This window comes from Alexandromys fortis, unplaced genomic scaffold, assembly GCF_014885135.2.
Source record: "Alexandromys fortis isolate MF-2015 unplaced genomic scaffold, M_Fortis_MF-2015_v1.1 scaffold_60, whole genome shotgun sequence".
Lineage (NCBI taxonomy): Eukaryota > Metazoa > Chordata > Mammalia > Rodentia > Cricetidae > Alexandromys > Alexandromys fortis.
Window position 1 is genome coordinate 8673707 of NW_026067946.1, and position 27560 is coordinate 8701266.

General features: G+C 41.1%; 1 protein-coding gene across 2 annotated transcripts; it reads left to right on the top strand.

Moving 5' to 3' along the window:
• On the top strand, nt 1-24973 carry Ccdc112 (coiled-coil domain containing 112). Of its 2 annotated transcripts, XM_050149306.1 has the most exons (10): nt 1-219; nt 12036-12157; nt 14348-14469; nt 15687-15776; nt 17792-17867; nt 18441-18831; nt 20618-21031; nt 22682-22777; nt 23914-24032; nt 24445-24973. In XM_050149306.1, the coding sequence occupies exons 1-10, from the start codon at nt 103-105 to the stop codon at nt 24473-24475; spliced, it is 1578 nt and encodes a 525-aa protein (XP_050005263.1). In that variant the 5' UTR covers nt 1-102; the 3' UTR covers nt 24476-24973. The 2 variants fall into 2 exon arrangements, with proteins under 2 accessions (XP_050005263.1, XP_050005264.1); XM_050149307.1 differs by lacking the exon at nt 22682-22777.
• The last annotated feature ends 2587 nt before the right edge of the window (nt 24974-27560 follow it).

The window sequence follows — 27560 nt, forward strand, 5'->3', positions numbered from 1 at the left end:
TCCGCCCTAGTGGTCCAGCGGTTCGGAGCCGTCCGCGGAGCGTGGGTGAGCGCCCACTGGAGCCGATCCCGCGCACAGGCGCGGGAGTCTCGGCGAGCAAACATGGCGGCCCTGACGACCGTGGTGGTGGCGGCGGCGGCCACGGCGGTTGCCGGGGCGGTGGCGGGGGCGGGCGCGCCTGCGGGGACCGGCGTGGGAGCGGCGCCGACGCCGCAACAGGTAACGGCGGAGGCTCGGGCCTTGCTCGGGCGAGCCTGGCGTTTGATGGCACTTAGAGCCGGGACCGTGCGGCGCTGGGGTCGGGCCTCAGTGGAAGCTCGGGCCGCCGCTTCCTCGCGCCGTGTGATAGGACTCCCTTTCTTCAAAAATGGGAGCCGGTGATGGGAGCTCTGGGTATTTAAGTCGGCAGTGACCCAGGGCTCCAAGCTAGCTTGGAGAGAGTCTGAGCACCAAGAAATTGGATCCGTTGACTGCATCGGTGCAGGTGCAAGAAAGGTGTTTACCTCTGCAGGGTGGAATGGGAGTCTTTCGTTCAGACGACCAGACCCCTTTTTCTGCTTCAGTTTTTCTCTGTATATAGCACTTAACACCACAGGCTCTGTTCCATATTTTATACCTGTTTTTATATTTCTGCCTCCATGAAAACGTAAGTGCCAGGAGGGTAGACATTTTCAGAAGATTAAGTAACTGTTGTATTCCTAGCACCAAGGACTGCGCCTGTTGTGTGTCCAAGACGGTGCCTTCGAGATAGTAGGCACTCACTAATAACGTGGTTCAGTCCAGACGTGAAGGAAAGCTACTGTGTGCCGAGGTCTGGCACCACCTTCCTTTTCTATGGGAATACGGTGTTCTTTCTAGCATCAAGTTAAGGAAATCCCACTTAGGGAAGATTTTCTCACACATCCTTTGTTTTTCTCCCCGTTCTCTGTATCTATATAGCTCCCAAAATAACTTATATTTTAAGGGAAATAGAAAATAAAAATTTAAAATAGATTATGTAAAATTTTCTTAAATATATTTTTTTAAATGCCTGACCATTTGATTGTGGTGCATACCTGTAATCCCAGCATTCAGGAGGCAGAGGTGGGAATGTCAAGAGTTAGAGGCCAGTATGGGCGGCACAATGAGAACTTTTCTTAAAAACAAAACAAACAAAAATACCAAAAATAAAAAATGGTCTGATTCCAGTGGTTTAATCATGTTGAACGTCTTTTTCCATGAAAACTTTCTGCCATATTGTAGTTCAGTATGATTTCCTCACCTACATCTGTAGGCCATGTTTTACATGCTGGTGTACCCAGCGTCCTTATACGCCTACTGGCCTGCACTATCCTGATTCCGCTCTGGTAATTTGCAATGGTTGTATTTGCTTTACAGGGCTTGGAGCAGACAGTCCTGTGGGACTATTTCACTCTATGATGTTTAGAAATCCCTGGAGACATCTTTGGTTGTCACAACGGGCAGGATGTGGTACTACTACAAACCCCTATTACTGCTAACACCTAGTAGAGAGTAGAGACCGAAAGACAGTTCCCCACTTAAAAAATTACCTGTTCGACAATGTCAGTATACTGAGATTGCAGAACTCTAAAATATATGCCTCACAGCAATGATGAAGTAGAATTTCTCAAGAATAGTAAGTTTTTCTTTTCTTAAGCTAAAGTAGGGGCTGGGAAGATGGCTCCCTTGGTGAAGTGCTGGCTGCATAACTTTGAAGACCTGAGTTCGTGGTTGGGTGCCACAACATGCACCTGCAATCCCGGTGCTGGAGACCTGGGGCTTGTTGGCCAGCCAGCCTAGCCAAACCAGTGAGCTCCGTTATCCATCAGAATAAATAAATCAATAAAATAAGGTGGAGAGCAATTAAGAAAGGCAGCTGATTTCAACCACCAACCTCCTCATGTATGTGTACCAACACATCCAAGCATACACACGTCAAAAAGTAATGTGATATTTCGGAAAAGTTCATGTGTTGTCAGTTCTTCATACCCCTCCTAATAGCTACACACACACACACACACACACACACACACACACGCTGGCACATACAAGCCCCGCCCCCCTAACGCTGAGCTTCAGTATTTGTCGGATGATTGACGAGTATCCGTCCTAACCCTAAAACCACACATGTTTTCTGGAGAAGAGATCATTTTTATCATAGTCTCATGATATTAGAGATCTCTACCTAAAGACCTAAAGTTCCTGTCGGCGGAGTTCCCCTAGCAAAACACCACAGATGGGGTGACTTAAACAACAGGAATGAAGGTTCTCTAACAGAGGCTCCATGTCCAAATGTAGCTGCTGTGAGGTTCCTCTTCTCGCTGCTTCATATGGTCTATGTCCTGTGTTCATGCAGGGAGAGCGTGGTCTCTGGTGTCACATAGAGTACTGTGTGCATAGTCGTTAGGCTAGGGAATGTTACTCATTTCTCACCTATTATGAAAAGTAAAATTATCTGTGCTTTTTAGTATTTCTGTATTATATGTTCCTATTTCCTCAATAGTTTTTTAAGTGTATTGTAGTTTCCTCTAAAATACAACACTCCCTCCTATTGGGAAACTCACTAAGCCTCAGAATGTTCTAAAGGAAGGTAAAACATTGCATTCTGCTTGGAAGATTTTTAAGATTCCAGAGATGGGCTGCAAAGATGGCTCAAAGGTTAAGAGCACTTGTTTTTAAAGAGGACATGGGTTTGATTTCCAGCACCCCTATGCTGCCCCAACCATCTGTGCCTCCAGTTCCATGAGATCCAAATCCTTCTGACCTCTGCAGACAGCAGTCATATACGTGGTGCACAGACATACATGCAATCAGAATACCCATACACGTCATACATGTAAAATAAAAGTAAATCTTAAAAAAAAAAAGAGAGAGACCCCAGATGTTCTAAAGAAAGGCTACTTAAGAAGCAGGAAGTAGACAACCCAAAAGCTTCAAGAAGTTCCTCAAGTTGACTAAATGCACTAGGACCCTCCCTCCCTAAGATTATATAAGCAGGAAGGGCTGCTGAGAGACACTCCGAGGCTAGCCCAGGTTCCTAGAGGAGGTAGGTGGGAGAAATACCCTGGAAGAAGCAGAGACCAGCTGCACTGCCTGGAAAAGTCACTGTCCCACTGAGCTGCCTGCCTGCATGTTGTGCAGTGGGCTTCAGGTCTCCAACTTTGGTGAACTGTCACCCTTGCTGGGTGGGCTTTGGTGATGCAGCTGTCCTTGAGTCATTTCTCATTTCTTCTCTAAGTCAACCCTCACCCATACTTTTTTTTTTGGATTTTTCGAGACAGGGTTTCTCTGTAGCTTTTTTGGTTCCTGTCCTGGAACTAGCTCTTGTAGACCAGGATGGCCTTGAACTCACAGAGATCTGCCTGCCTCTGCCTCCCGGAGTGCTGGGATTAAAGGCGTGCACCACCACCGCCCGGCTACACCCATACTTTTGTAAGTAACCCCAGTAAACCCGTTAGTTCACGAAGGTGGACTTCGGCAGTCGTCCTTGCTTTGGGCTAGTAGACTTACCAGGCTTCTGCTCACATCTCTTTAGGAATAGCGTCCCCAGCACCTTTCAAGGCTGGGTACTCTTCTCAGCTTTCCTGTTTGTTCCTAGCTGATGTTCTTTTAGCCATTTAAGTTACTGAATTATGCCTTTAAAATATTGCAGAACTTTATTATTGTGTGTGTGTGTGTGTGTGTGTGTGTGTGAGAGAGAGAGAGAGAGAGAGAGAGAGAGAGAGAGAGAGAGAGAGAGAGAGAGAGAGAGAGATTGCGTGAGTACCACAAGGAGCACATGCGGCATAGCAAGAACTTCACCTGCTGACTGCCACCTTGACAGTCCCCCTTTTTGAAGAATCTAACAGTGTCATACTAGTGGTTTTGAACCAGGTGTTACCCAGAGACAGGGCTCTAGGCCTTTTGTTTTGGTTCCAGTGGACTTCTCTCTAACGACCTGAATTTTCTGTCTCTCAACTGACTGAGATAGTCCCTCAATAATAACTTCATTCTATGGGATCTAGACAATGGCTCAGTGGGGCAGAGCTAGTTTTCTGGAGGACCAGAGTTTGGCTCCTGGCACCTATTGTTGGTGGTACACAACCACCTCTAACTCCAACTCCAGGGGATCTGATGCCCTCTTCTGGCCTCTGAGGGCGCCTGCATACAAATTCATTCATTCATTCATTCATTCATTCTCTCTCCCTCCCTCCCTCCCTCTCTCCCTCTCCCTCTCCCCCCACACACATAATTTTAAAAATGTTTAAAAATTAAAACAGAATGTATGTTTCAGAATTCTCTGATTTTAAATGATTTTCAAAATGAATTTCCCACAAAAAGTCCTGCACATGTACAGAGCTATGTGTACGGCCAGCTGTGTAAAGCTGAATAATGTTCAAGGCTCTGCACATCCCAATTTCCAGTACCTGTGAGTGTATAACTGTATCATAGGAGACTTGGCAGATGTGATTAAATACCTTAAAATGGGAAGATTATCCTGGGTTCTCTGAGTGGACCCAGTGTGACCCCAAGGGTCCCTTTACAATAGGCAGGGAAACCAGAGCTAGTGGCAGGAAGTATGATGACATAAGCAAGAGAGCAGTTGTGTGAGGAAAGGGTCATGAACTGAGGAGGGAAGGCAACCTCTCAAAGCTGCAAAATGGAAGTGGGCTCTCCCCAGAAGCTTCCAGAAGGAACAAACCCTGCAGATACCTTCAGTTCATACAATAGTGAACAAATTATATACTTATGTGGCTCAACTGATAAATGAATATAATATAGAATTATTAAATCATGTAGCCATTCCATCATTTTGTTTTGGTAGTCAGATATTTGGAAATTTTCTTTTAACTTGAATCAACTTATTGAACAAAACTCAAAGTTTCCTCATGTAGTAGGTGGCTCTCATTGCTTTGACAAAACACCTGGCCAAAAGTTGAGGGGATGTTTATTTAGGTTTCATGATTGAAGGGAGAAGATTTACTGAGGAGGGGAAATGCCAGTGGGGATGTGAGGCAGCTAGTCACATTGTGTCCATGGTCAGGAAGCAGAGAAGGAGAAATTCTGGGATTTGGCCCCAGATACCAGCCCGTAGAATGATGCTGCTGCCCAATATGGAGTAGTACAGCTGACCAGCAGCCACTCATTCCCTTCCTCTCCTCCCTCCAGTCTCTGGTCACCATTGTTCTATTATCTTTTTCTATGAAATCAACTTTGCTGAAGAATCTCCATGTAATAAGACCATGTGGTATTTGTCCCTCTGATTGGTGTGTTATACTTAATGTGATGTTCTCTAGGTTCACAGCTTGGCTGAGACCTGATTTACAGAACTGTAAGAGATGAAGTTTGTTGTGTTTTAGTCACTAGTGTGTGCGTTTCTGATTTGTTTGTTGTAGTAGTGACAGGAAGCAGAAAGAAGGACCCGAGAAGGTCTTCATCTTCATCTGACTGGAGTTCCATGCTGGCAGAGGGAAAGGCTGAGACGGAGTGCAAACTGCTGGTTGAGTGTTGAACACATGCTGCTGCGGGAAACTGATCCTTCTCTTCCCAAAAGGACAAAAGAACTCCTTGGCTCTCAGTATCCCCGAGAGTCTCTGCTCAGCTGTTCGCTGACGGCAAAGCTAGCTGAGCAGAGGTTGTGGTGCCACATGAGACAAAGATAAAAGCTTCACAAAATTAGTTCATAAATTGGCTAAACACAGAACAAACCCCAGAAGCCTCAATTTTGGCTTTGCCACATTATATTGTGTCCATTTCTTAACATAAAACTATGAACTATAAAGAAATAAATTCACATGTGATAAAATAATAAAATAAAGAAAGAAATTTACATCTAGGAAGGAATAAAGCAGTAAAGAGGAAGACCAGATACAGGGTGTGCTGGGCAGCCTTTATAGAAATTATACTGGGTCTTTTTTTGTTTGTTTACTTTGAGATGGAGACGTGCTGTATTGCCCAAGCTGATTTAAAACTGAGTTCAAGTATCCTGCTCTGGTCTCCAGAGCAGCTGGGAGCTGGGACTCCAGATGTACTGCATACACAGCCTTAATCCCTTCTATTCAAAGAACTAAAAAAAAAATGTCTAAAGAAGTAAAAAGAAAAAAAGTATGATATTGATAACTCACTAAATGGAGCACACACACGCAGAAAGAGAGATTTAAAAAACCAAATTTGGGGATTTAAAAAGTGCAAGAACTGAAAACTTCACCAGCACCAGAGAGGCCCACCCCACCCCAGGTTTAGTTGGAAGCAAAAAAAAAATCGGTAAACTTGAATCTAGGTCAACACAGATTACACTGTCTGGAAAACACAGAGATGATGATGACAATAAATACAACACCATTGAGTGGCTCAGTTCATGGTGATGAAACTACGATAGAAATCATTCCCACTATGGAAGACCAAGAAGCCCAGTGTGAAGTAGGCTGTGATCTTCAGATACCTGCCCTAGTGACCCACTTCACCAGCTCCTGCCTCCTAAATACTCCACAGCTTCTCCAAATAGTGTCACCATCTAGTGAACAAGCATTCAAAACATGAGCCTGTTGGAGCCATTTCAGATTCAAACTGTCCCATTCCTCTTATCCTGGCCCTCGGAATGCTCATCCATCTTATAATGCAAAATGCGTTTAGTCCAGCCTCAGGAGTTCCAATACTGTTCAGAAGTTGAACTCCATAGTCTGTTGAGACTTGGGACAATCTGTTAGCGGTGAGCCTGTTTAGTAAAAAAATAATAATAAAGTTGCTTTAACCATACAGTGGAACAGAATGGCCATTCCCATTCCAAAGGGGAATAATGGGGGGATGGAGTGAGGGATAGGACCGAAGCTAGACTGAAAGCCAGAAGGCTAAACGTTAAATGTCATCTAGCTTTCTGTCTGCAGCATCCTTGGGTCTCTCTTAAAGCTTAGGCTTCAACATCAAAGCTTCCTACCTTCCTCTCCATAGACTCGAGGAAGGGAATCAGACTCTGCTACATCTTGCCTGTCCTCCTAGGCTTTTCCCTGTAATCTCGTTGACCCTGTAACTCTTGTAGTCTTTATGCCTACCGACAGCATCATGTGGCTGATGCCAGGTTCTGCTTCTAGTTCAATCATTAGGCAGATCTTGTTGGACAATGTCTGACACAAACCTCGACATATCCAGGAAGATGGAAGCTCAGTCAAAGAATTGCTTTCATCAGATTGGCCTTTGGGCATGTCTGTGAGGGCATTTTCTTGATGGTTAATTAATGGAAGGCAGCTATGCTCACCACTATACCACCAACATGATGGTTAATTAATGAAGAAGGGTCCCGATCACTGTTGGCAGTGCCATACCTAGGCAAATACAAGGAAGATAACTGACCCTGAGTCTGGAGTAAGCCAGTAGCAGCGTTCCTCCATGGTCTCTACTTCAGTTTCTAGTTTGGCTTTCCACCAGAAATACATGAGAACTCCTGAGCATGTTTCAATCTTCTTGTTGCTGCTGTAACTAGGTCCTTGAGGCTAAGAAGAGATGGCTGCATCTGTTCAACATTTCATGAAGGCTAGAGCTTTATAACAACTTGATTAATGGTAGCGTGTGTGGGAGGAGAGCATTCAGTCACATGGCGGATAAATATATAATGATGAATGATAAATATTAATACTGGGAAAGCTCTACGGTGGCTGGGGAGAGGCTCAGTCGGTCAGAGTGTTGCTGCACAAGCATAAGGATCTGAGTTCAACTCTCCAGCACTCCTATAAAAAGCTGGGTGTGGCTATGTATACTTGTAACCTAGCACTATGGAGGACAGAGACAGAGTTTCTGGGGTTTGCTAGTCACCAATCTAGATCCAGACTCAGTGAGAGATCCGGTCACACACGCATGCACGCACTCACACGCGCTCACACACACAAACACACATCAGATAAACAGACAAACCTAGTTAACTAAACACAACATTGAAAATTCATGTGGAGGAATGCAAGGTATCTAAAATAGGAAAAAAAATTAAGAATACTGTTAAATTGCTCTTAAGTCTCAATTTCAAATTGCTTCAGGCTACTGTAAACATACCATTACCATAACCAAAGGTGATACTGGCTTCAGGCTGAGCAGAAGGTTCAGTGAGAGCTGAAAACCAGATCTGTATGTGGGCAGTGGAGTCTCTGCAGGAGCACTATAAGGAAAGGTCTTTCAGCCGTTGCATGATCACACAGCAGTTCAGTTTCTACCCGTGCTGTGTACGTGAATTAACGAAGACTAGATCAGAGACTTTGGTGTTAGAAGCTCGACCAGGCGCAAGTCTTTCTGACCTTCAATTGGGTGACCGTTCGTTCTGTGTGAAGAAGCACAAGCAGCTGGAGCTCTAGGAAAAGCAGGTGGACTCCATCAGAGTTAACTCTTGTTCCTCTTTTCAAGAAAGTGAAGGGGCCGAGGGCTAGCTCAGTGGTTAAAAATGTGCTTAGTGTGTTAGCACCAGAAGTGTGTGTGTTTTGTGTGTGAAAAGAATGACAAGTCAGAGAATGGGAGGAAAATACTGGAAATGATGTGTTGATCAAGGTTCTATGTCTAAATTATATGTTAAAGAGCAAAAAATTCGCTTAGGTTTTGAATTGGCTTTTATTTACAATTCATGAGTGGGGTGTGTATCCTATCAAATAAAAGTAGAACAGTAGGAAAACACATTGTTTACCAGGTTCCTTTTCTTATATGGCCTCTTCCATTGCTTACAACTTAATTAGAAAAGCCTGCATTTTCTGCCAAAAACTAAAACAAAGAGAATAGCAGTGAATAGACTTCCCTTAAAAGGTGACGAAGAGATGCCCAACATCCCCGGTCATCACAGACTAATCAAAGCCGCTCTGGGGGGGGGGGGGCTGTGCATGTGTAACTCTGTCCTGGAGTGTTTGTCTCACACACAAGGCCCTGAGTTTGATCCCCAGGACCCCAGATAAGAAGCAATGTGAGGTACTGCTATATGCCCATTAAGATGGCTGTGACGGAAAGGGCAAGCAACAGGAAGTGTTGGTGAGGACACAGAGGAAGTAGAAGCAACACATATTGCTGGTGGGAATGCAAAATGAAGCAGTGACTGTGAAAATAGCTTATTAATACCTCATGATGTTTTGAATCACTGGCATTATCAAGGAAGCGAATAGAGGACTCAGAGTGGGGGCAGCTGTCAGTCACATATGAATATGAAATAAGGGGCAGAATGCGTAAAGGATGATTCCAAATCAAAATGAGAAGGGTAAAAGAATTATCTTATGACACCAAAATTCTATAGCTAAATGTGTAACAAAATTTAAAACTTTTTACATTAGAACTTACATAGAGCTGGGCAGTGCATGCCTTTAATCCCAACACTTGGGAGGCAGAGGCGGGAGGATCTCTGTGAGTTCAAGGCCAGCCTGGTCTACAAGAGCTAGTTTCAGGACAGGCTCCAAAGCTACAGAGAAACCCTGTCTAGAAAAACAAAAACAAAACAACAATAACAAAAAAACCTACCAGAAAAAAAAAACCCAACTTGTATAGAATGTCTATAGTATTGATTCATATTGGCCAGAGAATAGTAATAACCCAGTTGTTCATCAGTTGATGAGTGATGTGTGGGAAAATGGAAGATAAGTCCATATAATACAAAATTAACTCAGCTGTTAAAGGTATGAGGTGGGCTAGGCAGATGGCTCAGTGGGAAAGTGCTTCTAGCATAAGCATGAGAACCTGAGTTTGGATTCTCCAGCACCCGTGTGAAAGCCAGGCATGGCAGTGCATGACTAACTGTAGAGCTGCTAGAGCAAAGCCAGGGGGATCCCGGGGGCCAGGCAGCCAGCCAGTGAGCTAAATTCAACGAGTGACCTTGTCTCAGAAATTAACGTGGAGACCAGTAGAAAACAGCAGACACTGACCCCTGACCTCCACACACATATGAATGCATTCAGACATGAGAACATGTATATACTGCACACATACCCACACAAAGCGGATGAGATATAGATCCATAGAATAATATGAGCAAATCTTAAAATATTATGCTAAGTGAAAGAAGCCTTACAACAAAGACTATATGTTGTATAAGCCCATTGATTGAAAATAATCAAATTCCTAGAGTTAGAAAACCCGGAGCTGAGAGAAGGCGCCATGAGGGAGAGACTGCTATAGCTCTGCATTTATTTTGGCGTGACGAAAACATTCTAGAGCAAGACAATGGTGGCATTGCATAACTTCATAAATATCTAGAAAGATTACTGAATTGTCAACACTTAATAAGTAATGTCTTATATGAAGTAATGAGAATAAGTAATGTCTCTGATTTTAAATCTCTGTTCTTTCTCCTAGAAATGTCAAGCCTTGTTTGCTTTCCCCTCTTCTCTCACCCCGTTTCTCAGCAGCTCCTCTTGGTCATAACTACCTTCCAGATACACTTTCCCTTTCCTGTGTCCTTCTCCTGGCCCAGGCCGTTGTTACCCTCTCACACCCGGCCTGCACGCCTTCACCAGCTTCCTCATGACTCTCCCTGCTTCTTGTGCCTCACTCCATCAACACAGTCCCTGCCAGTTCATTGTGTCCAAACAACAGCCAGACACAGGCTCTTTAAGAACTACGCACGGCAGGACTCCCCAAGCATTTTCTTTGCATCTACCCCACTACCTGAGAAGTTTCTTGTCAAGATTTATTTTATTTTTAAGTATGTGTATGTGGAGGTGGGGTAGGGATGTGGGCACATACACATGAGGCCAGAGGCCAGAGGCCTGGGACCTCCTCGAGCTGGAGTTACAGGCAGTTGTGAGCCTCCCTTTGTGGATGCTGGGAATTGAATTTAGGTCTTCTGCCTGAGCAGCATGCGCTCTTAACTGCTAAGCTATCTCCCTAATCCCTGAGTGAGAAGGTGGGTAGGTTTATAAAACAGGCCGGCAAATCATTTACTGATAAGAAATTATTAAGAAATTTGTTTTTAAACAATTATTTGGTCTACACATAATTTTACCATTTATTAATGATGAAAGCACATTTGCATTCTAATAAGGCTGAAAAAAGCTGGATTTCTCCTTTGTTTTGGAGATAGGGTTCTCACTCTCCCTTTGAGACCCCGTCTGTGTAATCTCCCTATGAGTCAGCTTCCTTTCCTGACTGATGCCCTGTGGTTGCCATCTCTTACATTGAACTGCACAGATACACTTCAGTAACAGCCCTGTGACTAAAACATCTATGTATCTAGCGCATGCTTGCCTGTCTACCTGCCTACTCTCATCTCTAACCACCTTTACTAATCTTTTGCCTAAATTGTCTTTTCTCTGCTAGCCAGTCTTTCAGGCCCTCAGAATTTGCATAGCTAACACCCTCCCATCTGATTGTGCAATGGCTGTCTCCCTTTTTCCTTTGATGTGAGTCTTTCAAATAGACCCTTGGGGGTGTTCTAACAGAAAACACAAGCCTCTCCATCTCAGCCCCTTTATTTCTTTTCTATTTATCCCAGTTTCTGTTTTTGTTTGTTTGTTTGTTTGTTTGTTTTTTGGTTTTGCTTGCTTTTTATGGTTTATTCTCTTTAAATCTGTTTTCCTCGAGATTTGACGATGCTGGGCCTGCTAGTACAGCGTCATCCTTCCCTGCTGCCACCTGTCAATCACAGTGCTCAGTTTATAGATGCGAAGTGACTTGTGAATAGACTACATCCTTTTTGTCAATAATCCCTGAACACAATATTTCACACTCAATTCAGCATTTTAGGATAGAATTTCTTTTGTCTCTAGAGTATATTTTTATTTTATCTGTATGAATATTTGGCTGCAAGTCTGTGTGTAAACCATGTGCATGTCTGGTCCCTGCAGAGGCCAGAAGAGGGTATCGGAACTGGAATTAGAGTTACAGACAGTTACAAGATGTCAAGTGGGTGCTGGGAACTGAACCTACGTCCTCCGTAAGAGCGCTTAGTGCTCTTAGCCACTGAGCCATCTCTCCAGCCCACAAAGTATGTTTGTAAAGAATCTAGACTGACCATACGATTATCCCCAGAAAACTGTTGATGCTTTATTTCTTTCGACATCGCTTGCCACTTTTTATCACTGGTGATACTTTTGTTCTTTATGCAGAATGATGGCAGCTTTAGTACTTCAGGTGGAATTCGTCCTTCTCAACTTCAGAACTGGAAGCAGAAAGTTAGTCGGATGAAGAAAGCAGAATTCATACACACAGCAGAAAAATTAAAGAATCAGTGAGTATAAGAATATTGTCTTCAAATAATATCACTAGCTATTTTATTATGAACAATGTAAAATCAATATAACTCCACAGTCCCCAGTCTCACATTGTTAGGAAACTTCTTGACAAACAACAAGAAGAAGGAGGGAGGAGTGAAATGCACAAGTAGTCGTAACATAAATTAATTATAACTGAACGTTTTCACTTATAATTGTTTTATTTCTATCATTTATATTAGTGTATTTTAAGAAAATAAAATAATGTCTATATTTTATATATTAAATAACAGATTGAATAAATTTTATTCTACAGTTTAGGTAGCTACTTTATGAACACTTTTAAGTGAAGATTATAGAGAATAAGTCTCGAAGTATCTTCTCATAGGTTATGAAATTGGCAAATGATTGATGTAGAGCTATCCCTTCCCTTTAGTTCCTGCCTCCCCACTACAACATGTGATTTCTTGCTCTCTCTCTCTTTTTCAACATACTGAGTTCACATGGTGCTGCCTCTGTATGCATGGTTATAGGATCATCTATTGAAGCATGGGTAACTTTCCAGGACCTACATCCTGGGAAACACTTCACCTCCCTCCTCCAGGAGGCACGAGTTGCCAATGGTTTTTCAGCTAGAGGTGGGACATCATTCATGACAGGCGGGGATGTTGAGTGGCTTGATATTATACATGTGTCATATAAGCAGTCAGTGTTCTGAGTTCATATGTGCAATGTCCATGTCATGTCAGCAGTTAATGTTTCACTGAAGGCATCTTCCACTTCTAGCACTTACAATATCTCCCCTACTTCTTCCTCAGAGATCCCCAAGCCTTGGGGGGGAAAGGTTGATGTTCCATTCATATCTGAGCACTTGTGGGTCTCTGTATCTGGTCCCGACCTCTACATGCCTGTGGTCTGGTCCTGACCCTGGGTCCATAGCTTCTGCTAGGAGATGTGGAGCTTCCTGAGTGAGCGCCTGTGGGTCTAACCTGGAGTCAGATCAGGTTTCCACACCAAATCCACAGCTTGCACTGAAGCTACTGGGAAATAAGCAGGGCTCTTCCCTGCCGTCTTCAGCACCTGGAAGCTGTGTTTCTCCTGAGCAATGCTGCTCTGGAGTAGAGCCCACTGCATCACATGATTGCTCCCACTGAAGACAGGGAATGGTTTGGAATACTGTGTCCATGAGCTATTTTTTCAATGATCTTTTAATTAATTGTCCCCCTGGTTTCTGTTCCTCTCAGATCCATTCTGTATAAGATTTCCACTTATTTCAATTTTTTTTTATCATACATGCTTTTTCTCTTAAACAGTGGTGTTTACTGAACATTCACTGTTGTCCACAGTATCACAATATTAGACATTTGAAAATCTTTGTTAATGTTTCTAGTCCATGAGTAGCAAAATGTAACTATCATCACATATCCTGTGACATTTCTACAGCAGACATTTCTGTTTGGGTCACAGTGATGTCTCTGGTACCCAATAAGACCTTGCTAGGATTCTCAGCCTTAACAGGGCTTTGGTAGCCATTCTCTGTCCGTTAGAGTTGTTATGTAGATGAAGTTGTTGCAATTCTCTGTTAACTCGTCTTCTCACACATGCACAGAGACAGCCCCCTAGCCCGCAGGGCCTGCTCAATCCCACCCCTTTCTCCCAATGTGGCTGTCAGTATAAACTTTCCTCTGTGCTGCAAGGTGGAAAGCGCTGGGAAACTAGGAGAGCATTGCCTCTCCGGTTCTGTGCGATGACGCCATGGGCTGGAGACATCCTGCTGCTTTAGATTCAAGATTAGAGGGTACCTGTTGAATACTTAGGTACTCTTTAATATTTAGGGTAAATATCTTGTGGGAGAAGGAAAACAAACATTGAGAAAACTGATTTCTCTGCCAACTTAAACAAAAAGCCTCCTTAGTAGGATATTTGGTTTTTTCTTGAGGACAGTAACTAACAATTAGAACCTCATAGCCAAAGGTTTCTGTATTTTCAAAGGAAATATGTAATAGTTTAAATTATAATTGGTTAAAATTGGACTTACTTGTTAAAGTTAGATAATGTTTTGACCCCTTAACCTTATTAGTCTAAGTAATTATATTCCTTTTTAATTGAATTGAATATAAAATAATAATTATTTTGAATATCTTCATTTTTTAAACAACTAAAATATAATTAATGCATATTTCTACCATCTGTTTCTTTTTCCAAAGAGTTATTGTTATAGAAAAAGATAAACACAGTCATTTCTACAACCAAAGAGGGGACTTCAGAACTGAGCACAGCATGCTGGAAGAATTGGAGAACAAACTGATAAACAGCAGGAAGATAGAGAGTAAGTTGGGTTCGCGGTGAATTACAAACTGTTGAGTGACCTAAAGGCTAGTGGTGGCCCGTGTTGTACTTGTGCATTGACTATTGTCCAGTGGAGATACGTGACTGGTGATAAGTTTGTCTCTTAAGGACATGTATTTATTTTATTTTGAAGTTCATTCTAACTGAATTGTTTTCTTCCATATTAATAGGTTAGACTTGATTTTGAATGAATTAAGTCAGCAAAAACTGTTAATATTTATAAAATTAAAATACTTCATTTCCTGTGCTATCTGGGTCTAACTCATCAATAACCCTGGCATTGCTGATTGCTAGTACTAGACCCAGTAAACATCAGTAGAGTCAGAGCCAACACCACTGGCCATACAAAGGGATAAGAACAGGCCATGCCCAAGCCCAAGTTTCCTTGCCAACGTTCTAAAGCCTACAGTTTCTACCTCCCTCCAGAGAACTGCATCTGATACTGAGATGAAATACAAGAGCATACCTTACAGCTTATACAGTGAAGGTGCCGTTGTTTGTTATGTAGATTAATCATTATCATAGGGGCTGAGAATACCTTGTAGAGTCGAGTCTGCACTTTGCAAAAATCCTTATAATACAAAAGCTACTTATTGCTTATGGAAAAAAATAATGGCCATTACTAAGCTTTAAAATATTGATTTGCAAAAAGAAAGAAAAACATAGATTTGCTAGGTAGAGATTAAACTGCTCCTGATACTGTCTTATCACACTTAAAATAATTCTAGTGATTTTTCCTTTCTAAATATAGGGTCACACCTCTAATACCAGCACTCAGGAGGCAGAGGCAGGAGGATCTCTGTGAGTCTGAGGCCAGCCTGGTCTACAGAACTAGTTCCAGGACAGCCAGGAATCCACAGAGAAATCCTGAATAAAAAACCAAAACCAACCAAACAACCAAACAAACAAAAAGTACCCCAACCAAACAAAAAACAAAACCAAAACAGAGAATAAAACATGTTAAGCTTAAGTTACTTGGCATGCTTTTAAAATGATCGTCCCTAAGTCTGTCTCCATAGAAGGAAAGAGAGATGCATCTCCATGACACGGGTTACAGTGGCATGCTTTATTGAGAGCAGCGACAACTGACGTCCAGATGTTCTGACATAAATGGCTGCTGTTTAGTATGGGTTCATCTGCAGAAGCCTAATTGTAGCCACACTTGTCACAGAGCTAAAGTACGGACTTTCCTTACAGGAGCAAAGATCCAGCAACAGTTGGCCAAAATACATAACAATGTGAAGAAACTTCAGCACCAGCTGAAAGACGTGAAGCCCACGCCTGACTGTAAGAAGAGTTAATAGAAGATTCTCTTTTGTATATTGCTGTTTCCTGCTGGTGCATGAGAACATGCATGCTTTTCTCTACGTGTCTCTTTCATTTGGCAATCGTGGAGCCAGCCCTACTTCATTAGTTAGGAATTAGTAAGTGTAGAGTGGAGAAGTGGGGTATCGGAGCTTACGTGGGATTTTCAGCTTTTAAAATGCCATTCAGTCCTTAACGTTATAAATTAGGGAAGAGACACCATGAGGTGGAAACACTGGCATAGGAAGGTTCAGATTTAGGCATCTAAGTAGAAAAAGACTTCTCAATTCATAGCCCTTACCCTGCTTATCCTGTCATTGGCTTTTGAAAAAAAAAATATCTTTCAAAAGTATTTAAAATATATAAGGAATGGTTTGACTCTACTGGGACAAATGCTAATTTGTGAGAGGGGAAAAAATCACACCCTCACCTTCTCTTTCAAAATTCATTCCTGACTGGTACTCAGAATATACTGGATCAAAGCCTTGGCCTGCCATTTATTGGTTAGGACATTTTAGGGAAATGACTAGATCTCCGAGCTTTCGTTCCGTAAGCTGTGCAGTGGTGCTCAAGACCTTCTGGTGGGTCTGGGCAGAATGGAATGAACAGTGCTCTAGAAGACAGGTGCAGTGCTTGGAGTACAGCAAGTATAAAACTGGAAATGGGGAAAGAACGGGTAGTATTCATTACATTCAGTGAGGCCATAACATGCTGGAGGGAACATGTAACAAGTATTTGGTAATATTCTGTTGTATAAGAAAAGAACAAGGGTGCTCAGTGGTTAAGACCACTGCTTACTCTTCTGAAGGTCCTGAGTTCAATTCCCAGCAACCACATGCTGGTTTACCACCACTTGTAATGAGAAATGGCACCCTCTTCTGGCCTGCAAGCATGCATGCAGATAGAGCACTGTATTATTAATAAATAAATAAATCTTAAAGAAAAGAACAAAATCTAAAGAAAAAAGGACCATAATTGACTACTTTAAAAACACTTAAACCTATAAATATTGCTGAAAGACAAATTAGAAAAGTATATCTACTTATGTAATTTAATAATTGAATATTCATAAGCTATATAAAATGTCTACAAATTAGGGCAACCAAGAGAAACAGTGATAAGAAAATGGACAGAGATTATACGGCACAAGGGTATCAAAAGAAATAAAAAACTCAGGTGAAACAAATGTTCATGCTTGTTAATAACCACAAAAATATCAGCTAGAGTGACAGTTCTTGTCTTCCTTTGGAAGTCATCTAAAGTATACGGAGGAAGGCAGTGAAAATGGGTCAGCAGCTGTGCAGAGAATGAGTCTGCACTGCAGAGGGGTGAGCCTAGAGTACCGTACACAGACTTTCCTTAGTCAGAAATTACTTCAAGTTTTATTAGTCATATTTTCAAAATACTTACTTGGACATGCTTAAATACATACATACATAAGTACATACATACACACACACGCAGGACTTTACTATTGTGTATATTTAAAGGCTCATCAACAGGAAAATTAAATAAATCAGATGGTTTTAGATAATCAAATACCACATATAGCCACAGAAAAAGAGCAGCAATAGTACATATATTTATATGCAAAGTTAAGCATAACTGGTTTTTGGGTTTTTGGGTCTCAATATGTAGCTCTGACTGCCTTCCAATGCATAGATTCATCTGCTTCCATGTCCCAAGTGCTGGGATTAAAGGTGTGCACCACTGTGCCTGGCTGTACACATTTTTGTAACCAAAACATTGCAAAAAATTTGCAAGTCAAACAATAGTATGTGTAGTATGAAATAATTCTTATAAAAGTAATACTGATTATAGGACTTAATAATGGGTGTGTAGGACAATACATTTAATAAGAAATTGTAATCACAAAAATATACTTGTGAGCAGTTTTCTTAATTTCTTAGGTTAAGAAATGATTTTATATTAGGGACAGTCTGTATTTTCTCATAATTATTAACTCAGCTATATTGAAATATGACTTTTTTTTGCAGTTGTTGAAAAGCTCAGAGAAATGATGGAAGAAATTGAAAATGCAATCAATACTTTTAAAGAAGAACAGAGACTGATGTATGTTTTAAACTCATTTAATCTAAAGTTTTGACCTTGGTTTTCTTTCTTTTTTTTTTTTAAGATTTTATTTATTATGTATAGTGTTCTGTCTGCATGTACACCTGCAGGTCAGAAGAGGGCACCAGATCTCATAGATGGTTGTGAGCCACCGCGTGGTTGCTGGGAATTGAACTCAGGACCTCTGGAAGAGCAGTCACTGCTCTTAACCTCTGAACCATCTCTCCAGCCCCCTGACCTTGGTTTTCTAATAACTCACTTTTAGGTTGTCACCTATTAATGTACTACAAGTCTTACAGTCAGTCTATCTTCTGTCCTAGAGTTTAGACAGCCTTTCATTCTTAAAACAAATTTTCATTCATGTTGTACACTAGAAGATCTCGAAAGTTTGAAGGACTGTTCATATTTGAGGAAACACTTCTTTTAAGACTCAGATATGAATATTATTATTAATATTGGAAATGTCAACAGGGGAGAGGAAGCAGAGTCAGGGATAATTAAATTTTCAGGGGAGTGAAGGGCTAATATGGATTGGTTGCTATGTTATTCACACTTCATTTTTCTTAATTTTAGATATGAAGAGCTTATTCAAGAAGAGAAAACAACTAATAATGAGCTGAATGCAATCTCCAGGAGAATTGACTCCTGGGCTTTGGGAAATTCAGAAACAGAGAAAGCTTTCAGAGCGCTCTCCAGCAAAGTCCCCGTAGACAGAGTGGCACCAAGTACTCTGCCAAAAGAAGTTGTGGAGTTTGAAAAATTCCTTCAGCAAACAGGAGGGCGACAGGGGGGCTGGGACGACTTTGACCACCAGAACTTTGTGAAAGTGAGGAGCAAACATAAGGGGAAGCCGGCGTTCATGAAGGAGGCTGTGGAACACCTTCCGGGAAGAACGCTGCGTGAAGTGGAGCAACACGAGAAGTGGTATCAGAAGTTCCTGGCTCTAGAGGAGAGAAAAAAAGAGGTAATAGTAGTTGCAACAGCTCTTGTGCAGCATGTATGTGCGCCAGACACTGCAGAACTCTTAACTGAATCACCAGTGTTCCACAACAGCAGACAGTCAGCCCAGGAGCTTGTAGAGCAGATGAAGACAAGATGTTGAATAGGTAGGGACTTGTACTCCATGGTACAACTGCAGCTGCAGCACCACAAAAAATTACACAGTGTCCCATCAGACTGTGTCTGCACTCCCAGGATGGACTGATTCAGAGCCATACAGACGGCAGGAAGAGGCTACCTTAGTTTCTAGGGGAAAACACCTTTACTGTAGCCCGTCTTTTGGCTAAATAATGATAATCAGACATGCTCTGGAGTACCTTTGAATACCTTCTCTTTTTATGTCTATCTCCTTTTCCCATCCCTTTTGTGACTTACAGAATATTCCTAGATTAAAGGCTACCTCTTCTTGCCAACCCCCCGAATAAGTGGTCCCCTGGGGCCTTCACTAACAACATTCCTAGCATGCCCTGTAGAGTGTCTGTGCCGCATCTCACCCAGAACTGTGCCACTCAAAGCTGGCCCATGGACTGGATTCCAGTCTGTAAACCCTGACCACCCTAGCATGAGATAAGGTGATCGTCTGACAGTCAGTTGCCCTGTAAGGAAGAAGTTAATTCCGTCACAGATTCTCGCTGTGTTTGAGGTCTGGCGTGTTGAGTAGCACTGTCTAGATGGTACTGCAAATCATCTCCTAATCCTACAGCTTTGCTTTTCATATTATTTCTCTGTGTAGGATTTATTGAATGGATGAATGAATAAATGATACACTGTAAGGAAAGATGAGGAAATAGTTTCCTGACCAGGTTGGGGACTGAAAAATTAGTAGGTACCATATTATATGTAAAGGTTGCTAGAATTTTAAATAATCTTTACATATTCATATTGGAGATGGAACTTTTAAATTTTTTCCTGAAATCTTGAAGCATCATATATCAAGCACCAACCCATTTAATTGTCACAATAACCCTGTATAAGAATTACTTCATACCATTTTATGGATGTCTTAGTTACTTTTTTATTGCCATGGCAAAATACCATGACTAAGGCAACTTATGAAAGAAAGTGTTTGATTTGTAGCTTATGGTTCCAGGAGTTAGAGTCCATGCATCAGGGCAAGGAACATGGCAGGAGACAGGCATGGTGCTGGAACAGTAGCTGAGAGTTTACATCTTTTTTTTCACACGCATGAGGTGGACAGAGAGAGCTAAGCTAGGAATGGTGTGTGCACTTGAAACCTCAGCCCATGATCAGTAATGCATGTTTTCTAACAAGATCACACCTTCCAATCCTTCCCAAACAGTTCACCAACTGACGACTAAGCATTCAAATATATGAGCCTCTGGGGGCCAGTCTCATTCAAACACCACAGGAGATGAGCAGAGCTTACACTAGAGACTCATCCAGACTCACACCTAATAAATGGCAAAGCCAGGATCTATTCCCAAATAATACAGCTTCAAGTGAGGTGATTAGAGGCAAGTGGCAGTACCCAAGAATGATGGCGGAGATGGAGGAGGGTTCCTGCTTGAAGGGGAAGGCCAAGGAATAGCCCAGGGTCCGGAGATTTACAGGATACAGTAATATTTTAAAATGTGAGTAGAAAAAAGTTGCACAGATTTAAAACAAAACCAAAAACCTAAACATCAGGATACACAAATCAACATGTTTTCTGGAAGCTAGAACTGAGGCTGTATTAAATGTCATGGACTAATCAAAAGCATGCTTATTTTTTTGTTTTGGTTTAACTTTAGTCTATTCAAAATTGGAAAACCAAAAAGCAGCAAAAGAAAGAGGAAATACTCAAGCTAAAAGAAAAGGCAGACAGCACACCTATGCCTTCTCATAGCAAACCAGAAGATAACCAAAAGCAGAAAGAGGAACAGAGAAAGAAGCAGAAACTGGCAATTGAAGCTTGGAAAAAGCAGAAAAGTATAGAGATGTCAATGAAGCATGCTTCCCAGCTCAGAGAAGAAGAGGAGAGAGAGAGGAAGCAGCAGAAAGAGCGACAGCGGCAGTTTAAGTTAAAACTGCTCCTAGAAAGTTACACCCAGCAAAAGAAAGAGCAGGAGGAGTTCCTGAGACTTGAGAAGGAGATAAAGGAAAAGACAGAAAAGGCGGAAAAAAGAAAAACTGCTGCTGATGAGATTTCCAGGTTCCAAGAAAGAGTGAGTAAAGATCCTTCCTGAGTAATGTACAGGTGTGGGTCATGAAGGCATCATTTCCGGGCTCGGTTACACAGACACTGAGTTCATCGTATCATCTTATACACACACCTGCGCTGACCTCTTATAACTGAGCACACTTCACTCCCAACTTCTAGTAAGTTATACTTAAGAGGAAAGATATATACCAGTAAAGTGATAGTGTCCTGGTTAGATTTCTTGTCAAGTCGACACAAGCAAGGGTCATCTGGGAAGAGGGAACTTCACTTGAAAACATGCTTCTATTAGATTGGCCTAAAGGCATATCTGTGGGGCATCTTCTTTATTCTTAACTAAACCCTGCCCACCGTGAACTGTGCTGCCTCTGCACAGGTGGACCTGGGTTGTGTAAGACGCAGGCCGAGCAAACCAGGGGGAAGCACCCAGTAAACAGAGCTCTTCCATGGCCTCTGCTTCAGTTCCTGCTCCAGGATCCTACACTAATTCTCCTCAGTAATAAACTACAACTGTAAGCTGAAATAAACCTTTTCCCCCTAAAGTTTCTTTTGGCTATGGTGTTTATCACACCACTAATAAGAACAATACAGAGGAACTCACCAGAGATAGCTCTGGTACCTATGACTGTTAGAGAGAAGGCGATGTTTGACTTGAGTCTTGAAGGAGCAGGGAAGGAGAGCTGTTCTCCAACCGAAGGGAAAGCAATGACTAGGGGCATGGAGGAGTGTCAACTGTGTGTCCGTGGGGAAGCTACGAACACTTCAGTGTACTGCTGGGGATGCAGTTCAGTGGAAGATCGCTTGCCCAACATGTGGGAGGCTCTAGGTTCAATTCCTACACACACACACACACACACACACATACACAGAGTATTATACTTGAATATCTTTAAAACACATGGGAACCAAGAGGTGAGGAGGCTATGAGCCAGGTTGAATGTGTTGTCTAAGCAAGACAGGGAAGGTTATTCTAAGATACACAACACATAAAGTAACTGTCACTGAGTAAAATGTTATGAATTGCTAATGCGCATCGTAATGCATAGCAGCAACATTCATAAAGGGAAGCATAGAGGAAAACATAAAAATAGATGAGTGGTGTGAACTGTAGTTCATTTCTCTTAGTTTATACATAAAAATGTTAATGAGTAACAAAAGATCCCCTGCTTACTCATCCCCCCAACACACATAGTAAGCAGGCTCCATTAAAAAAAGAAAAGAAACTTGAAAATATGAAATTATATGAGAGACCCTAGACGAGACCTACCTTTATTGATATGTAAATGGATTTAGTTTGCTTATTAAGAGGTTTAGACTGAACCTGTGAGTAAAGCAAATGAGATCCGAAATGAAGGTAATGCAGAAAGTGTCTGCATGTCTGCAGTCAGGGAAATGCAGCCTTTGTTTGGAAACAGCACCTCAGTTGACTTCCCAAGGGAGGCCTTACCCTCTCTGAGGAGCTGATGGGGGGCGGGGTGGGGGAGAGCAAGAGGAGAGGAGGGAGGGGGAACTGGGATTGGTATGTAGGAAGAAGGAAAGAAAACACCTTTGAAGGAATGTTGGCAGCTGAGGTAATTTAAATTGCAAACACTTAAGAACAAAAATTTTAGTTAATTTTGTTTTCTCAATGTCATCTTTTTTGTTGGTACTTTTTTAGGATTTGCATAAACTTGAATTGAAAATTCTAGATAGACAGTCAAAAGAAGAGGAAAAGGCAGAAAAGCAAAGGCGACTGGCCAAATTAAAAGAAAAGGTACTCCGTCTATTTTGTTTTTTTCTAAGACAGATGTTGCTATGCAGCCCAGGCTAGCTTTGAATGCACAAGTGTGTGCCGTCGTGCCCTGCTTTAACTTAACTTTACTTTTTTTTTTAAAAAAAAATTTATTATTATGTATACAATATTCTGTCTGTGTGTATGCCTGCAGGCCAGAAGAGGGCACCAGATCTCATTACAGATGGTTGTGAGCCACCATGTGGTTGCCGGGAATTGAACTCAGGACCTTTGGAAGAGCAGGCAATGCTCTTAACCACTGAGCCATCTCTCCAGCCCTTACCTTTACTTTTTAAACTTACTTTCTCAAGCAATATATAAGCATAATTTTTTTCACATTAATAAAGTACATATTTCCTCACTTATATAACGTGTAATTATGTGATATTCAGGCATAGTCATCTCTTCAGATATTTATCATTTCTTTATGACAAAAGCAGTCCAAATGGTTTCTCCTAGCTCTTTGCAGTCTACAGTCGAGAATCTCTAATTACACCAGCAGCATAGCACACTTTTCCCGGGCTCCTTCCTCACTGTCCTGATCCCTTGACTTTAAGGAGACGGGCAGATCTACTCCACTTATATCTCATTATCTCTCTGCTTTATATTTCATACTTACATACCACAGAACACAACTTAATACATTGTTAGCAATTATTATTCGAGCTCTGCCATTTACTTTAGAAGCACTCTTTTCTGTCACCCTGAATTTTCTGTCTTGTACCCATCTTTCTTTCTGAACCCCCATTCTGCATCTCTGTAGCTGTGGGCGCTGCTCAGTTTCATAGGTAACAGCTCAGGATCAATGAGGTATCTCACTGACTTAACTGATGTTATCCAGTCTACATTTATTTATTGCTCTCACACTAAGCTGTAGTCTATTTCTTTAATTAACACAGAAATGAAATAATAGAGAACTAGGGAAGGACAAACTAGCAGTTTATTAATTGATGTTAGGGGTATAAGCACAATTGGAGCTCATTTGGGCACATTAGTTAGTTCATGTTTGGGTAATAGCCAAGTATAGTTTTTAACACGGCTTTGCGTCACTAAACATTTCACTTAGCACGAATGTAGTTCATATGAGTTAACTGATATTATTTTACTTCTGATCACAGGTTGAAAATAATGTCAGTAGAGATCCCTCTAGGCTTTATAAACCTACCAAAGGCTGGGAAGAACGAACCAAAAAGATAGGCCCGTCAGGCTCAGGGCCACTTCTCCATATCCCACACAGGTGAGAAAACAGTAGAAAGGGATCATTTCTAAAGATTTATAAATGATTTATATTATGCAATTTTATGCAGTTTCTGAATATATATTTTCATTAACAGATTGATAAAGCATATCTATATTTTTAACTTATTATATATATATTGTATGTTGTGTTGTATGGTCATGTGAGTGCTATGGTTACTGTGGTGTACATTGTGACTGTCAGGGCATAACTGGGGTTTGTGTCCCTTTTTCCACCATGTGGGTCTCAGGAATCCACCTTGGGTTGTCGGGTTTGGTTGGAAGTGCCTTTATCCACAGAGCCATCTCACCAACCCTGTGTCTATTTTAAGTTGTCATTTAATGAATAGTTTTGTTGTAGTTGTTTTGATCTTCCTGCATATTTATAATGGCTTTCCTCATTTTCTCTTTAGGGCCATTCCAAGCTGGCGACAAGGAATCTAGAGGGACTATGGGATAATGCAATTGCTGTTCACTTGATGAGAACGCTAGTATTGCTGTTTCTGGAGACGGTGATTCACTTTGCTGTTTAAATGTTAGTAGCGTAGTCAGGTTGGTTACTGTGCTGTGTATGAACTGAGAGGTTTGAAGTGTCACGTAGCACTGGCAGTATTTCGTTTCTACAGAGAGGGTATATGTTGGCCTAGTGTTAATATGAATGTTATTTAAATAGGTTTATGTTACAAACATTATTCTATTTAAATACGTTTTTTCATGGCTTAGGAAATAATTTGGGAGACTCAGTCTTTTTTAAGCCAAAATTTTGTAACTTTTATAACTTGGAAGTAACTAAGCTTGAGTAACAAAAACATAAAGTGTCTTTTTTAAAGAGTTGTTCAATAACTTAGTACTTTTTCTAAGTTTAACAAAATGGTAATTTGTCAGTTGTTTCGTTTTTGTGTAATGAATATTTTGTATTTGATTAAAGCATGCTTTGTTTTATATGGAGACCATTTTAAATAATCTCCCTTGCTACATGGACCTTACTCATATAGTATGGTGTCATCCTCCAGGTTTCCTGCAACTGTGTCAAATTTCCTTTCAGGCTTTCTGGATCCACAGATTTATAAATTTTGTGTCTCTGTATCCTACTGGCTGGTACAGTTTTCTTCTGCTTGCCCCACAGTAGGACCCCTCTTTCTTCTCAAATAAACTAGTTTAAACAGTACACTGAAATTCTAGAAAATTCTATAACACAATTCAGTTCAGTTTTCCATATTAAAACATTTTATGTTATCCTAACTTTGTAGGAGGGCCTGGGGCTGCTTGTTTGTCCCTACCACCCAGAACCAAAATAACCACACAGAAACTATATTGATTAAAACACTGCTTGGCTCTAGCTTGTTATTGGCTAACTCTTATATTAATTTAACCCATTTCTATTAATTTGTATATCACCATGTGTCAGTGGCTTATCAGCAAAGATTCTAACGGTGTCTGTCTCAGGCAGAGGATCCATGGTGTCTCTCAGACTCCATCCTTCTTTCTCCCAGCACTCAATTCTGTCTTTCCTGCCTACATAAGTTCTGCCTTATCAATAGGCCAAGTTCTTTATTCATTAACTAAGAAAAGCAACACACAGAAGGCCCTCCCACACCATAACTTTAATTAGGTTTCAACTTACAACTTTATATACATAAAATATAGGAAATTTACTTCTTACAAATTTTATCTTCAAATGGCTCTAATTATAATTTGAGACATACAGACTGAATGACCCAGAAATTACTAGGATTAGTGATCTAAATCTTTCCTTACATAAAGTTAATAGTTATATAAGTATATGGATTCAAAGTATTTAGATTCCAAATTTTAGAAAGAGATTCTAATTGTAGAGTTATTGGTGCCCAGTAAGTATCCTTAACTGGAAATGCCCATTTTATTTCCTTGTTTTCCATACTCTTTTAAATAATCTGGAACAACTGAGGAATATACACGACGAAGGAATTCAAGAGAAATGAACTGCTACCTAAGACAGAGGAAAGCAAACCTTCTTCTGTCGCTCTGTCCTGCACACAAAAGCACCTTTCAGCTGCCTGCATCAAAGCCAAGCACGCTGGTGGATGCAATTCTTACTGTTCCAGTCTTCAGTATCTTTGGTGCCGGTGTTTTAGATCGAACCTACGGCCCCAAGCATGACAACTACAGGCTCCATGGGCTTTTACTTCCAGCCTTGTTTTTAATTGTGTGTGTGTGTGTGTGTGTGTGTGTGTGTGTAAGCATGATGTGTTTGGGGGCAGACCCACGTGTGCCACAATTCGCTGGGATATATCAAAGGACAACTTGGTGGAGTTGGTTTTCTCTTCCCACTTTTCTGTTGATCCCTAGGTTTGAACTCAGGTTTCTAAGCTTGTGCAACTGCTGAGTACCAAAAATTACCCAGGGTGCTTTGGGGTTGAGTGTTAAATAAGTATATGTAACACTAACCCACAGATCACGTTTTCAAGGAAATTCATTTTCTACAATTAAAAGTACACCCAAATTTCTACTTAGTTTATTGGTTCTTAAAGGATCTTGTTTGGGCCTAATCTTTTGTGGACTTCTTCGTCATGAATGCCTTCTAAGGCAACTTTAATTCTACTTTTTATGAATAAGGTTTTACTGAACCAGCCTTGCCCATTGGTTATACATTGTCTGTGGCTAATTATGAATTATAGTGAAATTGCAACTGAAGGCCTGAATAGTTGTGACAGACTAGCTGATCCATAAAGCCTAAAATTTTTATGGTTTAGTCCTCTGGGAAAAAACAACCCATGAATAAATGTCTGTGCAAGCAAAAATCAACTTCACTATTGTGTTATACTTCATTTTTAAGAGGAAACCTCTATCAGTATTTCTAAATTATCAACAATGTGGAAATAAAGCATAAGCAGAAATAACTATTACATTGTCGAGTTCCCTCTTATATAATCAATGTTTAATATTCAAGCAAAGTTCAAACCTTATTAAGCAAATGCTTTTTTATATACTGCCTCATCTTTGTATCTTCTGTTTTTGTTTGATTTTCATAAATTCTGCTTGGGATAGCTTTATCTTCTGTCCCTATTATTGCCTTAGCTCTCTTAAAATGAGCCAATGCTTTGTCATATTCTTTTAATCGTAACTGTTCTTGAGTTCTGCCAGTGTCCATTGATGGCTCCATTTCAGGGACCTTCAATTAAGTGAACTGCTCTCTGCCAATTTGATATCTTCACTGTCAAAACACCCGTACTCAATACACAGCATAGGTCCAAACGTTGTAAGATGAGAACCACGTGTGCATGCATTTTTAAATAATTACAGATACTATAAGGAGAATTAGAAAAAGTGTCTGAATTTTCATAGTGTTGATAATTCTCTGGTAAAACGTCTGTCTCTAGTTCCCACCTGTAAATTTAGTTTGCCGATTCGTTCAGCTTAAAACTGTGGCCCTCCAAAAATGAGTCTTTGCAAAATTAAACTTTCAGATCTCAAACCCTTATGTTGTGTAGGGCCAGGATTTAAATATGGATTTCAGTCTGTCATTCTCTCTCTCTCTCTCTCTCTCTCT

What these genes read in the sequence shown, in the direction of transcription:
- Ccdc112 (XM_050149306.1), top strand. Translation starts at nt 103, where the DNA reads ATGGCGGCCCTGACGACCGTGGTGGTGGCGGCGGCGGCCACGGCGGTT. An exon ending in CGGCGCCGACGCCGCAACAG is followed by an intron (nt 220 to 12,035) that starts GTAACGGCGGAG and finishes TTCTTTATGCAG; the next exon opens with AATGATGGCAGCTTTAGTAC. An exon ending in CTTCTCCATATCCCACACAG is followed by an intron (nt 24,033 to 24,444) that starts GTGAGAAAACAG and finishes TTTTCTCTTTAG; the next exon opens with GGCCATTCCAAGCTGGCGAC.